The sequence below is a fragment of the Papio anubis genome, chromosome 8 (genome assembly GCF_008728515.1).
Source record: "Papio anubis isolate 15944 chromosome 8, Panubis1.0, whole genome shotgun sequence".
Lineage (NCBI taxonomy): Eukaryota > Metazoa > Chordata > Mammalia > Primates > Cercopithecidae > Papio > Papio anubis.
Genome location: NC_044983.1, coordinates 8,600,930 through 8,617,156, shown reverse-complemented (window position 1 = coordinate 8,617,156; position 16,227 = coordinate 8,600,930). Strand labels below are relative to the sequence as shown.

Sequence of the window (16,227 nt, the reverse complement as noted above, 5' to 3'; positions counted from 1 at the left end):
CATTGCACTGTCATCCTTTCAAGTTGTGTGGGTTTTTTTAATTTTGTTTTTTCTTCCTTCCCATTGTCTTCCCCCTCATTTCCTGGAAAGGGAAATCGTTTCCTTCTCATGATCTGCGTGACTTCCTTCCCTCCTCTCTCTTGTCATTGTTTCATTTTGTTTCCATCTTTTGTCCCCAAGGAAGCAGAGGAAAAATCCTGGACTTGGGAGTGAGAGAGACCCGGGTTCCCATTCCAACTTTGCCCTCACTTGCTGTGAGACTTTGGCAAGTTAGTTGGCTTCTCTGAGCCTCAGTTTTCCTCCCTGTAAAATGGATATAAAAATCTCTGCACCACTGAGTTGCAGCAGGATTGATGTCATACTATATGCAGCATGCGTAGTGCCTGCCACAGTGCAGATGCTCAGAAAATATCGCCCTTACTTAGGAGCACTCCTGCCAATGAAAATAGGACTTCTTGCCAAAGAGAAATACTTTGTGATTAGTGCTTGCTCCTGCCCCTGCCCCCATGAGCAAGCATCCTCCCTTTCTCCTCCTGCATTATTGAGGACACATTTCTTGATACAAATTTAACTACAGCCACTAAATCAGAAATTCCCACCCAGAGTCATACTATAAGCAAAAAAAAAAGTGGGCCTGGATCTTTAAGGTCGTGGGTGGTGGGACTGGGCGTGGGAGGGGAGGCCTCTGAGACATCTCTTTGCTCCATCCCCCTTCTGAGTTTCATAGGCCTCCACTGTTTTCTCTCCAAGCAGTCCGTCTAGAGTCCAGGGTCCACAGGGAGACACCTCCTCCCTTCTCCCCCACCAACTTCTCCCAAGAGAAGGGTAGTCTCAGATGAGGACCCTTTTGCAAATTGTTGCTCTGTAGTCTAAAAAATCAAGCTCGAGCTGCCTGCTGGTCCTGATTTCCTTCCTGGCCTTTAGTCCCTGCCTTTTTCCTCTCAGTCGGTTTTCAAACGCAGCTCCCTGCGCCACTGAGAGCTACCCCTGACTTCCTCCCTCCCTCCTGGCCCCAGCTCTCCTGCTCTTGTTCCTGCCCCTGCCTCCCTCCCTAATACACTCAGCTGCTTAAATGTCATTTGTGAAACAACAGAAGGACATGCTGTTTCTGCAGCATCTTGGGGAACAATTTTTTTGATCCATTTGGTGTTAAGAACACTCATAAGAAATGTATTCAGTGACCCTCGCCAGCCTCAGCCACTGGTGTGGTTCCCATTTGGTGGCTGGTGAGCAAAACATTTCCCCTAGCACCAAAATGCCCACTCTCCTAGCACTTTCATCCTTTCTCCTTAGGTTCCTTTGTCTTCCCGGCCCTTGGGTACTTGAAGCCCTATAGTTCCTAGTGCATTTTCCAGCTGGGAGAGCCATCCTGATCCAGCTCCTTCTCAGGCCTTTGAACCAAGTTCTTTGGCAGCTGGCCAGAGAGGGAATATGGCCATGTCAGGCGTGCTTTTCCAGCCCATAAGATAAAAGGAAAGGCTGGAAACACTGTTCTCTCTGTGACTCATCAGGCCAACCTGGCATGTGTGAGGAACCCATCAGACTGGGTGGGGTCCTCCCGTCCAAATTTACCTGCATGGACATAGCACCTCCCGGAGGAAGTAGGAAGTGGGAGTTCCCTTAGCACATGATCTATATCTTCCCTCCAGGCCCTACCGTGCCTGACTTGTAGCATAACGATGTATATTCCCACTTTAGTAGTCCCCTTAGCCTGTAAAGCTCTTTAGGGCAGGATCCACATCTGCGTAAGCTTCGGGCCCCCCGTGCTTAGAACTGTGCCTCACAGGTGCTAAATGTTTGCTGAAAGGAAGAACACACAGGGGTGGGAGGATGCTTGAGCCCAGGAGTTTGAGACCAACGTGGGCAATAAAGCAAGATGCAATCACCACACACACACACACACACACTAGCTGGTTGTGGTGGTGCGAGCCCACCTGTAGTCCCAGCTACTCAGGAGGCTGAGGTGGGAGGATGACTTGAGTCTGGGAGGTTGGGGTTGCAGTGAGCCTTGATGGCACCACTGCACTCCAGCCTGGGCTACAAAGTAAGACCCTGTAACAAAAAAAAACAAAACAAAAGAAGAACACATGTATTTACCTGAGGGTGGGAGTAGGGGGCCGAGAGAAGTGTTCCCTTTCTCTAGATCTTACCATGTTCTCTGCCAGAGAAAACGGTGCGCACACACTTAAACGATTATTTAAAAACCTAGAGACCGTTTGCTCATTACTCAGTGTCCAGATGAGCAATTATGCTATGAATTAGAATTGGAATTAGCTGCTTGTTCTGGCCAGAACACCTGATTGCAATATAGTAACTGAATTGTCCCTGCCCATATGAGTTATTCAGTCATTTGGACTATGGTGCTTTGGATTTGGTTAGATTGTCATCCACGAACACCCAGATAGAATTGTTGCTGTTTTGCAGAATCATAGACACAAGCTCCTGCAGCATCAAAGGTGTCAGAGCACCCTGACTGCAGGAGGAGATTGGGAGATGCTGTTGTGTCTCAAAATCATCCTTGGCGAATCTCCATCACACTTGGCCATTTTATCTTCCTGTTCACTTTCAGTGCCCAAGGAAGAGAATTGTGGGGCCAATAGCAACACCTTCCCCAGTTGCCTTCCAGCCATGGTGAGAATCTGGAGGAAATGAAAAATAGCCTAATTCTCACACACCAAAAAATATCAAGAGTTCCTGTTCTAACGAGTTATTTTGACATTCCACTTGACAGGAGGCTGACGATTTGTGGTTTGCAGCGTGAGTGACCTTCTTTAAAAGCATTTTGTATCTTCATTGACTTTGAACAGACCTTAAATGATGGGTGAATTTGGGCAGAGTTCATTCCCTCCGCAGATGGGCGTGCCAAATATCACGTGTACTGTCTTGGCCTGTGATCAAAATGCACAGTAGATATTACCACCCTCTGACTTTGTTTTGGGAAATCCCCGGATGTAGAAACGTTGGCGTTGTCAATTTCATGTGCGTGGGTCTTTTCCTAAACTGTGAATCCTTCCTCCCCAAAATATCATTCATTAATTGATCTTAAAAATCAGCTGGGAGTTAGGCTCCTTATTTAACACTGCTGTTTGCACCTCTCACTTATATAACACATTTGATATTCTCTTTGTCTGCTTTGTCCCCACCTTTGAATATCTCATGGAGGGTGAGCTTTGCCAAACAGACAGATAGGAAGCAAAATTAGAAGCTTTTCTCTGTGCTGACTTCTAAGGACCTTCCTGGTTTTCTGTGAAGCAACCAAAAAAAAAAAAAAAAAAAAAAAAAAGTCAAGACTGGAAGAAGCAAACTTTCAGCTAATTATCATCTTTTTTCCCCTCTGAGCTCAGAGTACTGTTCTTAATTTCCTGACCAGCTTGTACCCCTCCCCCGCTCCCTCTGAGCATCTGTGGTGGTTTCCAATGGAGCCGCATTCCTGCTGCTCTGAACTTCCAACATACCATACCAGTTGGTTTGCCAAACAGTGAACTGCCAGCCATCTGCCATCCAAAGTCAGAATTTACATTGTTTCATCTTAAAATAACGCCTCCGGAATAGCAAGCCACTCTATGCATCAGGTTTTAAAATTGACAATCAGCCAGAATTAAAAACAAATACCAAATGGGCATAAAAAAAGAACGTTGTTTGGGGGAAGGGACTAGCATTTGATGGAGAGTTTGTTTTTCAGCATTTTTACCTGATTCTCCACCAAAATAGCCATGCCATTTAATTTTATCTGCAACAGCAGGAACTACTTATAGACTGAGAACACTAACTTTTTACTTGCCTGATTCTAGATGGAGGAGCAGTTGTCCCGGTCTCAGGGAGAAGGGTCACCTCCTAATCCCAGCCTGTAGGGAAGGGAGACTCGTCTTCGCCTCCTCTCATCAGGCCTCCTGGTGCTCAGATGAGAAAGCGAAGACACTTGGAGGTAGAACACCCTGGCCAAGGGTCACATGCTGGGTAAGGGAGGAATGATGCTGTGAAGCCAGGACTCCTGGCTCCAGGCTTCTCCTTCTGCTCTCCATCCCTCCCTGCCTCTGCGCACCTGCCTTGACTAGTCACTGGGGCTGCGGGACGACCTGCATCCCCCTTCAGTCCTTAATGCCAAGCTGAGCAGCCTTGCCTGCCTCATTCCCCTGCTCCTTCAGGACAGATAGGCAAGACTGGGGATACCTGGAGGCCTGTGATGTTTACTGGTCTTGTGGCCTGTCGAAGGGGAAGAGCAGCCATTGTATCTGGACGGCTTTCCAGAGCAGATGGGCTCGGAGGAGACTGATTTTTTGAAAGAGAAAAAGAGAAGAGGCTTCATGTTTCATTTAGGGAAGCTGTTCCAGGCAAAGGCAGCTTGGGGAAAAGTGTGAAGTTATGAGTGGGCAGAGGAAGCAGAGGGCTCTGAATTTATACCAAAGACACCTGCCTACAGTTTGGAACTCTGTGCCACAGGCAAGCTCGTCTGAGCTCGGAAGATGCAAGGGCCGTAGGCTGGGCAGGGCACTGGGTGGCCCTGAGCCAAGCCTTGTGCAGTCTCTCTGGAATTTTCTTTGAGCCGGCAGTGGGGACAGTGGCAACCATTACCCTGATAGACATTCCAGAGTCCAGGCATGCTGCCTGCTCAGCTGGGTCTCGATGTGAGGGTCAGCTATGGGAACTGTGGTTATCTTTTGGTCTGGTTTGGTTTTTGGCCAGACAGTGGCATCTCCCCTTGGAAGCCTTCTTTCACCCCCAGCATCATCCATGCTCCCGCATCCCCTGCTTGTACCTGTAACAGTACCTGCTACACTGGCCAGGCTTTGTTGCTGGGGACATCTGTCCATCCTGCTAGACTCCTCATGGTCAGCGGCTGTCATCACTGATCTTTTGGTTCTGAGCACCATTAGTATGTGCTCAGCTAATATCATGAGTGAATCAGTAAATTGCTGAGATGACGTAGGACTTAACTGGTTGTGCCAACCATCAGACCCAGGGCTGCCAGCCCACGGTGTTGCATCTGTGAAAAGCCGCTTTGGGCTGACCTGAAGTCTTATGATTTTGTTGTGTTCTAGTTGGGCCTTGTAATTAAGTAGTCTCCCCTTATCCACCGTTTCACTTTTTGTGATTTCAGTTACCTGTGGTCAGGTAACTGCAGCCCAAAAATGTTGAATGGAAAAGTCCAGAAATAAACAATGCAAACATTTTAAATTGCTTGCCGTTCTGAGCAGCTTGATGAAATCACACACTGTCCCACTCCATCTGTCCTGAGACCTGACTCATCCCTTTGTCTAGTGGATCCACGCTGTCTACACTGCCTGCCTTTTAGTCACTTAAAGCCATCTTCGTGATCAGATCGACAGATCACAAGAAGATGGGTGAGTAAGAACAATAAGATATTTTGAGAAAGGAGAGACCACAGTCACATAACTTTTATTACAATATATTGGGATAATGGTTCTGCTTTATTGTTGTTGTTGATAATCTCTTACTGTGTGTAATTTATAAATAAAACTTTATAACAGGTAGGTACGTATATGGAGAAACATAGTATACATAGGGTCCCATATCCTCTGAGGTTTTGAGCATCTGCTGGGGGTCTTGGAACATATCACTCATGGATAAGGTGGGCTTCTGCATTAGCCAGTTATGGAGAACATCCTCGTGTGCCAGTCACTGTACAAGGCATGTACTGTATGTTCTTATCTCAGATAATTTAATTCTGTTTATTAGCAATGACCCTATGAAGGGATGAGCCAACCAAGGCACAGAGGTGTTGACTGTCCCCACGTCACACTGCGAGTGAGTAGCAGAGGCCGACGGGAACTTGGAAGGGCTCTGATCGCAGACATCCCATTGCTCTGTCTCCGGCGCTGGCTGGGCCCCACTGGCATGTTGTGCTCAGCACTGGAGCCAGTCTGAAGTACCTTCACCCACGGCACACCTGGAAGAGGGTGACTGGGATGAGGCAGGCCTCATGGGGAAGGCGTTCTAGTTTGCCTGAGAAACCCAAGTGAGGGGGGCAGCAGTTTTTAAGACTCTGCTCATTTGTCGGTGGCAGAGAGAGGGTGTGCTCACTCACTTCAGGTGACAGGAGGGGACTTGTGGGTGAAGATGGCAATGGGGCCAATGCTGGTGCATCAGGAAGGGTTTCCAAGCAAGTGGAGCTGCCCGACGGTAGAATTCCCTGCCCGGCAAACAAGTGAGTGTCCCGCCACAGCAGAGCCAGGCACAGCAGAATGACCATGAGTCATGAAGCCCTGGAAAGAAAGGGTACCTCACTGATCCGGATCGTGGGACAAGTGTACCTTCACACATCCACTCTGACTACAAATTTGGTTCATTCCATACTGTGATGATATATTTTTGAAGCCGAAAATACTTTTAACGCATTTTTACAGAGTGAGTCATTTTAAGGCCTCCCCCTGCCCAGCCTTGTAAATCTGATCAGGAGAATCCAAATTTATTTTAAAATGAAACAAAACATGACTAAAATGTGCACATAAGATGGAGTGCAACACCATCATTCAATTTGCTAAAAGATGTCTTCTTTTGCAAAATCAGAAGATGAAAGGGTGACTCCTTCCTAGGGCTGAGAGTGTTGATCTGTAGAAACCCTGGGGCCGAGGTTGCTGGCCACGGGCAGCAGAGGGGCCGAGAGGCGACTGCGCTCATGGCCAACACCAGAGTGGGGTGGTCCCAGTCCTGGTTGCCTCTAGTGAGGGAATCTCTAGATGCGAGTTTAAAACCCTGCCTAGCCCTCTGGCCAAATGCTGTTTTCAAGATGCACCGTTCCATAATGAAAGAACAAAGCTTTTTTATTAATATAAAGCAGTTGTAAAACAGTTTGTATCTGATCCTGAGTTAAAGGCATTACTAAGGGAACCACATGGGGACGGAGCGAATGTCCCTTCTTCCATTACGTTTCATAGTGTTTGCTGCCCTCACATGCTTGTACCTGTCTGTCACTTTTCCCTTCTGCCTGGGAGATGGGTCAGTAAACTCCAAAGGGCCTTTTGCTGATCTAACAGCCAGAACATCAAGCAAAGGCTTCTCCCCTAGTGATCTCCAAGAGCTTAGCAAGAAAATGAAATTCTTGTGGTTCTAGGGCACAGCTGTGATAACCAGGGACCAACACCCACAAGTGTGTTGAAATAGGCCTGAAGTCCAAAAGCTAAAAGAATAAGTGTTAGAATCCAAGCTCAGGATTCACAATGAGTTTGAGATAAACTCTACATTCAGTTTTTGGAGAAAAACAGTTATATTAAGTAGTGACTGAGTATTTAAGGATGAAGTGAAGTTTCAAAACTGTTCAATATTTATGTTAAGTATTAAAAACTAAAATGACCTTTTAAATACTGTTGAATTATGGCCCCTTTCATAGAGTTCTTTAAAAAAAAAAAAAGAAGAAGAAGAAAAGAAGAAGAAAAAATTATCTGTCTCGTCAGAAATAATCTATTCATCCATTCTAGACAGCTTATTTGAACATAGCATGATCATGGCACTACTGCCCCCTAATGGTTGAGTGCTTTAATTGCAGACAAAGTACCCAAAGAAATCAAACACTGAGATTTCAAAAGGAAATGTAATTACAGCAAACAAAATGCTACTTACAAAGACTGATTTTAGTAAGTTACTGTCACATCCAGTGAAGACTTTGTCATCTTTTGACCTTTACTTGTCTTTTGACTTGTGGTGCTTCGTGCATTAAAACTCCATCAGAGATTAAGAAAAGGTAATATAAAAGGAGGACAGAAATTTACAATATATTAAAATTTGATTTTAGGATGAAAACTTAAAAATGAGGCATAGGTTAAAATAATTATTAATATGGGATAGGTAATGTTCATTAATAGTCATTCTATTTGTGCATTATTGATGGCATAAGAATTTATTTAACTTAATTAGGGCCAGTTAATCCAAAAAATATTTTTTAAAAACAGTCACAGAAACAAAAATATATATGAGAAGTATTCATCGGTTTTCTAGGTTTAAAAGCACTATTATATAACTTATAGCAGATAAAAGAGGAACAACCATTCATTCATTCTCCTATGTGGTTATGAGACCATGAGTTCATAACTAACCACAAAGCAAGGTTCTAACATCAAATCCTTGATGGACACTTGACATACACATTCTATTCATGTTGAAGAAGAAACTTGATGCTGAATATTCAGTAGTAGTGTTGTCTTTATAAACTTTTGTTTTGCCATCATTTTTGCTTTCTGGTTTATAATAACCAACATTTGTCTCGTGTTTTGCAGCTGCAAAATGCTTCCACGTGGCATTTTCATTCCCTCAACCCTGGTTCATTAGTTCCTTTGTTTTATGGATTTGGAAGCCATTATGTTCAAAGAAATGAAATGACTTGCTCAAGATCAAATAACCAGTAAGTGGCAAAGGAAGGATGTGAACTTAGATTTTCTACCTCTGGATTCCATGCTTCTCCCACTACCAGAGCACTGCTTCCTGTGAGAAGAATGGTCCCTCCAAAGGGCAATCCTTGTTATACATGGTGGCATAGCATACGGGTGGCCAGTGAATAAATAGCAAGTTAGGCAGAGAATGACCCAGTGCCTGAGGCTTCCAAGGAAAGAGATTTCACACAAACTGTAAAATCTACTTGTCCTTTAATGTAATGTTGGTTGTCATTTAGTCATTTATTCATCCAACGGTAATTGCTGGCAGAGCAGCAGCCATGTCCCTTGAACTGTGAGCACAGGGAGCAAAGTCCTGGCCATGGCCTTGAGGAGCAACCTTTTGATGAATTGTAAAACACCTCTCCCTTGGGCCAACCACTTTGCTCTCCTGTACTTGCCACCTCCAGGCCACGTTATGTACCTGGAATATCAGGCTGTCACAGTGAATGACAAGGAGGAAGCCCTGCTTTATCAAAGATAGCCCATGGCATTCACTGGAGAGGATCAGCTCCTGCCTGGCCATGTGGATTTGTCCTCCTTCCAGATGAGTCAGTCAGCATGGGGACATTCATCTCAGCAGATAAGTGCCAGTGTTGCCATGGAGAAAAAAGGCGCCGGCGTTTTGTTCTGGGATGTGCTGTCACACACGCTCGTGGGCTGGTCATGAGAAGATGTGTCTGAAGTGTGATCCAAGTCTGCTTGCCACAATTCGAATCCACCCTTTGCAAATGATTCTTACCCTGGACACATCCGAATCCCCTGGGGACATTTTCAGACCATGCGAACCCACTGCACCCCTGCTGCAACCCTGATGAAGGTGCAGAGCCCTCACTGTCATTATAGATGATTAGAAAAAAGCTTAATTCTTTGGTTATTTTTAGGATATGTTATTTTGGAACAGGATCAGGAAGGACGTAAGTACCAAAAGGCATTTGAAAACCAGAAGGGAAGTAATGAGCCATCCCAGCCTCTAGAGATGGCGCAGCTTTAAGACTAGGAATACCCCTATATTATGGGAGAAGTTGCTTCCTGAGCACGCTGTCATGCTGGACATGGGGAGAGTGTCCTCAGTCCCCAAACCTCTGCCGGCCGGCCCCTCGTTCCCTGGCTTCCTTGACCCCACATAGAACTCATGCAAAGTTGACACAAGCCTTCTCTCCAGGGTTCCCACACTTTGGGGGTGACACACTTGTTTACCTCTCCTTCTCAGCGTTCTCTTTTATGTTCCTGAGTAAAAGTAAACAGCAGCAAAGAAAAACATTCTTACTAGTTAGGAAGGAAGAAGAGAGATTGGTCATCAAGCCGAGGTGGTGTTTGGATCCCATAGTCTGGCATGCAAGGCTGTATAGTTTTCCAGACTCCTTTCCCTCCACCTACCACCTGTTAGCTACCAGAAGCTCCTTTGTTTGCCTCAGTACCTCTGTGCCTGCCTTCTCAGTGATCGGTGATGTCACAGTTCCTACCATGCAAGCATAACCACGTCTGCCTTCTCCACTGTGCCTAAGAGGAAAGACCATGGCGCATCCATCTTTGTGTCCTTAGACTCCGTGTCCTGCAGGACTTGGGATATGGTTGGCTTGGCAACACTTGCTAAAGGTTTGCCCAAGTTTGGTTCTCTGACTCTGTGATTCTGTGATTCTGTAGGATTTCCAGAAGTCTTTCCCTATCATCCTACACATGAGATTGAATGATAGATCAAAGAGCCCCAGGCAGAACGAACTTGTTGATGCCATATAATCTCAAGCATTTACAGCAATTGTCATTGCCACCTCGTGACAATTGAGTCTGGGATGATAGAGCAGTGTTGGCAGCACTGGGGCCTCTGGAAGGGCATTGTCAGCTCTTCTCACCAGGCAGGGCCTTCCCACCTTTTGCCTCTACACTACTCGGGGCTTTCGTGCTGGGTGTCTTTGGCCCTGCTGGGCAGCCATTGCCATAGGAGCCAGAGGGGTCCAATTGGGAATTAAGAAATAAACGATAACAATCACAGGCCTCATTGAGCGGAAAGTGCTCAGAGTCATTTTCCAAGGGAACTCCATGGAGATTACTTTCAGAATGCTCACAAATAAGAGAAACAGATTCCTTCTGCATGTGAAGTGTATTGCAGTTGTAAAATGCTTGTGCATATATGACTTTATTTTATTTTATTTCCCTTCAATAATGTTACGAGTAAATAGGGCATGTGCTATTTTCCCTATTTCTCGATAAAAAAAAACTCAGGAAACTGACTTATGCGACTACTGTGTTCCTAGTGACAGTAACTATCCAATTGAAATGAATCTCCTCCCACCTCCCTCCCTCTCTCTCTTTCTGAACAAAGGGGGTTAGCTTACAATTAGACAAAACTAAGATATGAAAAAAACATAATGAGTAACAGTGAGTGATGTGAAACAGACTAGAGGTGCCCCAGGAATTTGCCCTGGGAGGTTGGAATGGTTAGGGAATAATAATTAAAATAATAGCTACCATTTTTGAAGGTTTAAGAGTTAAGATAGACAACTAAAACCAGTCTAGAAACTCCAATAAAGCTAAAAATAGGATTACCTATATAGGTTTAAGGGTGTGCTAAGCACTTTGCTAAGTTGTTGTTATTAATATTATTATTATTTGAGACGGAGTCTTGGTCTGTCACCCAGGATGGAGTGCAATGGTGTGATCTCGGCTCATTGCAACCTCTGCCTCTGAGGTTCAAGAGATTCTCCTGCCTCAGCCTCCCAAGTAGCTGGGACCACAGGCATGCACCAGCACACCCAGCTAATTTTAAAAATACTTTTGTAGACATGGGATCTCACTGTGTTGCTCAGGTTTGTCTCTGACTCCTGGGCTCAAGTGATCCTCCTGCCTTGGCCTCCCAAAGTGCTAGGATGACAGGCATGAGCTACCTTGCCCAGCTACTGACCGGTGCTTTTGACACAGCACTAAGTTGCTGCCTTGGTGGGCCCCATGGGGGAAGCAGGGCAGGAACTGGCCCTGGAAGGGGGTCAGGGTTGGCTTGCATGGGGGCCAGAGGCAGCGGATTCCAGGAAGGAAGCCAGCATGACTGAAGGCACAGGGGGCAGCACAAAATGGACACCAGGAGTGAGGGTGCATGCCGGGAAGCTGGGGAGATCAAGTGGGACATGTGAGAACGGGCCAGACTGTGACCGCACTTTGGATCCAGCAGAGGAGCTGAGACCTGGTAGGGTGGGCTGTGGAGCCCCTGGAGGGCTCTGAGCAGGTACAGGCGGTGAGAAATGAGGTGTCTGCAAAGACCTCTGAAGTGAAACATTGGCTGTGGGGTCAGTGTCATGGCTGTGGGCTTTTGGAACCCATGAAAAGACTGTGAGCTGGACCCAAGGGCAGATGCATGTCTCACTGCAACGCTCGCCCTCCCCAGCTCACCGCACACCCAGTTCCTGGCTTCCATGCAAACTCAGGAAACACCAGTGGAGACATTGTCCCCTGCCATTAGGCTGATTGATCGAGAAGTCAAGCCGCCTTATGTTCAGTGCAGTGAGCTGATGGGCTTTTGTTCTCCAGGCCAAATTCCTAGGCTCCGTTTGGTCCCAGAACACTTTGCCTGCGGAGTTTATGAGAAGCAAGTACAGAAGTAAACTCATGGAATGTAATTTGGAGATTATGGACAGAGATACTAGAGGAGAACATTGTGATTCTCCTAAATCCAAGGGCTGGTGGTACTGGATGGGTTGGCTGCCCCAGCGGGAGTGGGGAGACCCCTGTGTGGACCTTGGTGCTGTATGGGAGAGGTAATAAGAATAGCCACCAACCTAGCATATCCTACAGGCCAGACCCTAGGCTGGTACCGTGCATATGAGTCGCACAAGAATTCTGTGAGGAAGGTCTTATGAGTCCAATATTGCAGAACAACAAATTAAGTCTCAGAAATATTTTACAAATTGCCCAAGGTCTTACAGCTAGTACATGACGAGTGAAATTACAGTGTGGGCCTTCCCTGTGTCCCACTCTATATTAGCAGGAGGTAGGTGGTCCGGGTCTTTGCTTTGAACCATTCAAAGTCTGGCCATTTAGCATGCATTGCCCCCTCAGTTTTGCTTCTGAAATCTGTTGTGTGCGTTTGAACAGACAGAAAACCTTTGGGATCGACTTGTTGGAGATAGTTTGGATGTTTTGTCCCCTCCAAATCTCATGTCGAAATGTGACCTCCAGTGTCAGAGATGGGGCCTCATAGGAGACATTGGCTCAAGGAGGCGGAATCTTCATGAATGACTTGATGCTGTCCTCATGGTAATAAGGGAGTTCTCACCCAGTTCATGCAAGAGACGGTTGCTTAAAAGAGTTTGAAACCTCCTCCTCTCTCTCGCTCCCTCTCTCACTATGTGATACACCTGCTTCCGCTTCACCTTCTGCCATGATTGTCAGCTTCCTGAGGCATCACCAGAAGCCAAACAGATGCTGGTGCTATGCTTGTACAGCCTGCAGAACCATGAACCAAATACACCTATTTCCTTTATAAATTACCCGGCCTCAGGTATTCCTTTATAGCAGCGCAGATGGACTAACACACTTGTACAGACACAAATCTGCTCCCCCTCTTCCTACTTGTGCCTATCTTTTTTGCATCTTCCATCCTCCCCATCTGCAAAACATTTAGGGAGAACCAAGGCTGGCATCTCCTGGGTAGCAGTCTGACTGATTATCCGGCTTAGCCTGGTCAGGAGCTGTTGGCATCACACACCACATAAGGATGGCTGGTATGGATCTTTGGCCCTGAAGGTAGATGAAGAACCTTCATATCGGAGGCATGACCACAATTTTATTTGCAGAACTGAATTCATATGCTTATGCTTCTATCTTCATGCCCCTAGTGGAATGATGTTTGTGGAGCCAGTGGTTCTGTGGGTGCCTCGAGAAGAACAGGGGCAGGGCTGGCCGCACCTTGTCAACAGCTGATCAACAGCTATCAACTTATCAACCGGCCAGGGAGTCAAGGATTCGAGGGAGATGCTCGCTCACCAGCAGCAAGTCCCTGGGCATTGGCTTGTCCAGAACGGCAGTTCCTGGGTAAATAATGAGACTGCATCACCAATGGAAATGGGAAAACACACAGGTATACCATCCTGGTGCCTACAGCACCTCGAAGACCAACATCTTGCTTCGGGGGTTGAAACCAAGTGGTTGGGGCTTTACAGAAATGCCTGATCATGGTCATGTCTTTTCTCTGTAACTTTGGTTGCCCTGACTGGGCGGCTCTGAAGGAGAGAATTCCCCCCACCCCGCTTCTTTGCACTGGAATGGAATTGAGTATTAGGTCAATACAATCAGTGCTACTTTGGAGGTTTCTGTGTAGACTTTCAGATAGGGGAAGAAAACGTGATTACTAACTTGAGTTCCTATTAGTCACTCTGTTCCCCTCCCTGGTCAGGTTCCGGACTTTCCTCTGAAGGGCTTGGGGAAGATTGCATCTTCCTGCAGCTTGATTTGGTTTAGCTTCTCCTAGCGAATTCCCTTTCTGGGTGGCCGACTCACATTTCTGACAGTCTGAGCTGCTGTTCATTGTTGCTTAGGAGATAGATAATGTATTCCTTTAGCTAAGTCCCTTGGGAAACATTAGCGCCACTTGTACATGGGCGATCACATGTCCCCTTAGGGCATTGATGTTTCCGACAAGTTTCTTGAGGCTTCCCTATCCCTGGCTTCTACAATGCAGCCAGGAACGGAAATGCCATTTGGCTCACTTAATCGCAAGGCATCTTTAGGACTGCACCTGTATTTTTAATCAAGTGCAGATTCAGAAAATACTTAATTAGAAGTAGGATAGCACCATCTTAAGGTCATGGGCTCTGCTGTGGTATTATCTGGGCTTGGATCTTGAGCATGACACATTGCTTCTCTGCCTTGCCTCAGTTTCCCAATCTCTACAATAAGGATAATGATAGGACCTGCCTCATGGGGTTTGGTAAATAATAAATAACTTATTCCAGATAAAGCTCTTAGAATAGTACCTGACACACAGTAAGTGCTTAATAAATAGTAGCCTCTATTAAGCACAGTAAACCCCAAAGGAATCCTATTTTTAACTTTTTTGGAGTTTTTGAACCAGTTTTAGTGGTCTAGTTCAACTCTTACAACTACAAATGTTCAGTGACCACATGCAGTGAACTGAGATAGGCTAAGTGCTGAATATATAAAGACAACTGTATAAAGTTTGGTTTCATAAAGAGATTTTAGCCTAGTGAAAGCGAGTATTCCTGGGCGTAGCCACAATAATAGATGCACAGGTGCCTTTTTTACTGTATCATTGCACTGAAGTCAGGCAACAAGAGAGCTTGTGTGAACTCTGTTTTAAAAAGGGTATAAGCGGGGAAGGGATCAAAAGGACTGAACGTTAGCCCAGATTCTTTTATTGTGTGACTTTGGGTAAGCCACTCAAGCTTTGTAGATCTGACTCAGGTTCCTCATCTGAGAAATGGGGCTGCAAAGTTATGCACTAACTTCTAGCAGTAATTCATGTTATGCAGCTGGGTAGGAGATAGTGCTCTGTCTCACTGAACGTAATGATCACGAGTTTTTCTTGGAATGATTTGCCTACTGTACAGGTGGACCTAACCAGAGGGTGAAAACCAGGCCAGTTCGCCTGTGTGGCTTAACATTAATTGTATTTGACATTCTTGCCTGGCAAAATCCCAAACCAGAAGGTGGCCTGAATCCCCTTTAAGGAGATTTCTGCCAGCATCTACGTGGGACCTCTGATTTGAGGCACAGTTTGCTTTATAAAGAACCAGATTCTCTGATATTACTAGTAGCAGTCTTTTTCCATGAGCAGATCAGCCAGTGTATTACATAGCAGAGACTGACTCTGCTAGAAGGCGGAGCTTCTCTTGTAGCCATATCCTTTGGCTGGGTGGGTGGGTGGGTGGATGGGAGAGCCGGAGGCATCTGGGAGGGTTGAGGTAAGGAGTAGAGATAGTTTTACCCAGACGTGTATTCTGCAATGTCCACTTTTTGTTTTGTCGCTGCCTAGTGAGATGTAATACCAAAATGGCTCATGGAGACTGCTGGGAGCCCGCGGTCCAGAGCTTGGGAGCGAGCGGTCTGTGTCTTTCACAGCACTGCAGCTGCCTGATTTCAGCCTCGAAAATCAGATTGGGACCGCTGCTGGGTTCGCAGGGCAAACACCCTCTGGCAAGTGACTCTTTCAGAGGAGGGCTGTGAACAGCCAAGTGCTGGGTGTGGAAGCAAGTGGGTCTCCAGGGCAGCCGCCTGGGATCCACTTTGCACAGATCTCACCTCACCAGGAGGAAGCTCCCTGGCAGTGCAGGCACCCGTGGTCCAGGAGGGGCTCTGCTTGAGCTTAGGTGATGGCAGCAGGTGTGTGACTCCCACACTGGGAGCCCTGGTCCCAGAGCAGAAGCTTCTAATCAGCGACACCTGCTCCAGGCAAAAGGCCCCAGGTGGCCAGGCCAGCAGATGTCTTTATCAGTGGCTGAACACTGGCAGAGGAGCTCTGCGGACTCCTGAGAGCACAGGGCGGAAGCAGAGAGAAAGGGCTGTGGATGGGGATCAGGGACCCTGGATTCTAGTCTCAGCTCTGCCACAGGCTGGCTGTGTGGTTCTCCCCCTGGACCTTGACACAGAAAGCTGACATTTGAGTTAGATCATCTCTCGGTCCCTGTGGTGCTAACAGCCTGTGTTGCTTCTGGATTCTGAGGGGCCACAGGGAAAAGCAGTTGCCCAGTGAGAGACTCATTTGGCGGGCAGCTGCCCCAGGACATCTTTAGGGTGCCCCGCAGTCTGGCCCCACAGCACCCTGGAAACTAGCAGGGCTGGTGGCGAACACGCCGGTGATCATTCTCAGTCTCTGTGAGCCACTGAGGCGTTG

General features: G+C 46.7%; 1 protein-coding gene across 8 annotated transcripts in view; it reads left to right on the top strand.

Annotated features, from left to right (window-relative positions):
- The window catches only part of MSRA (methionine sulfoxide reductase A), a 390,657-nt gene that overhangs the window by 298,107 nt on the left and 76,323 nt on the right, over positions 1 to 16,227 (top strand). For 4 of the 8 annotated variants that reach the window (XM_021942806.2, XM_031669923.1, XM_021942804.2 and 1 more), the window contains one exon: positions 8,232 to 8,356. The exons of the other annotated variants lie outside the window; for them this stretch is intronic. In XM_021942806.2, coding sequence (XP_021798498.1) covers positions 8,232 to 8,356 — 125 coding nt within the window. The remainder of the gene's footprint in view (positions 1 to 8,231; positions 8,357 to 16,227) is intronic. 8 annotated transcript variants of the gene reach the window in all.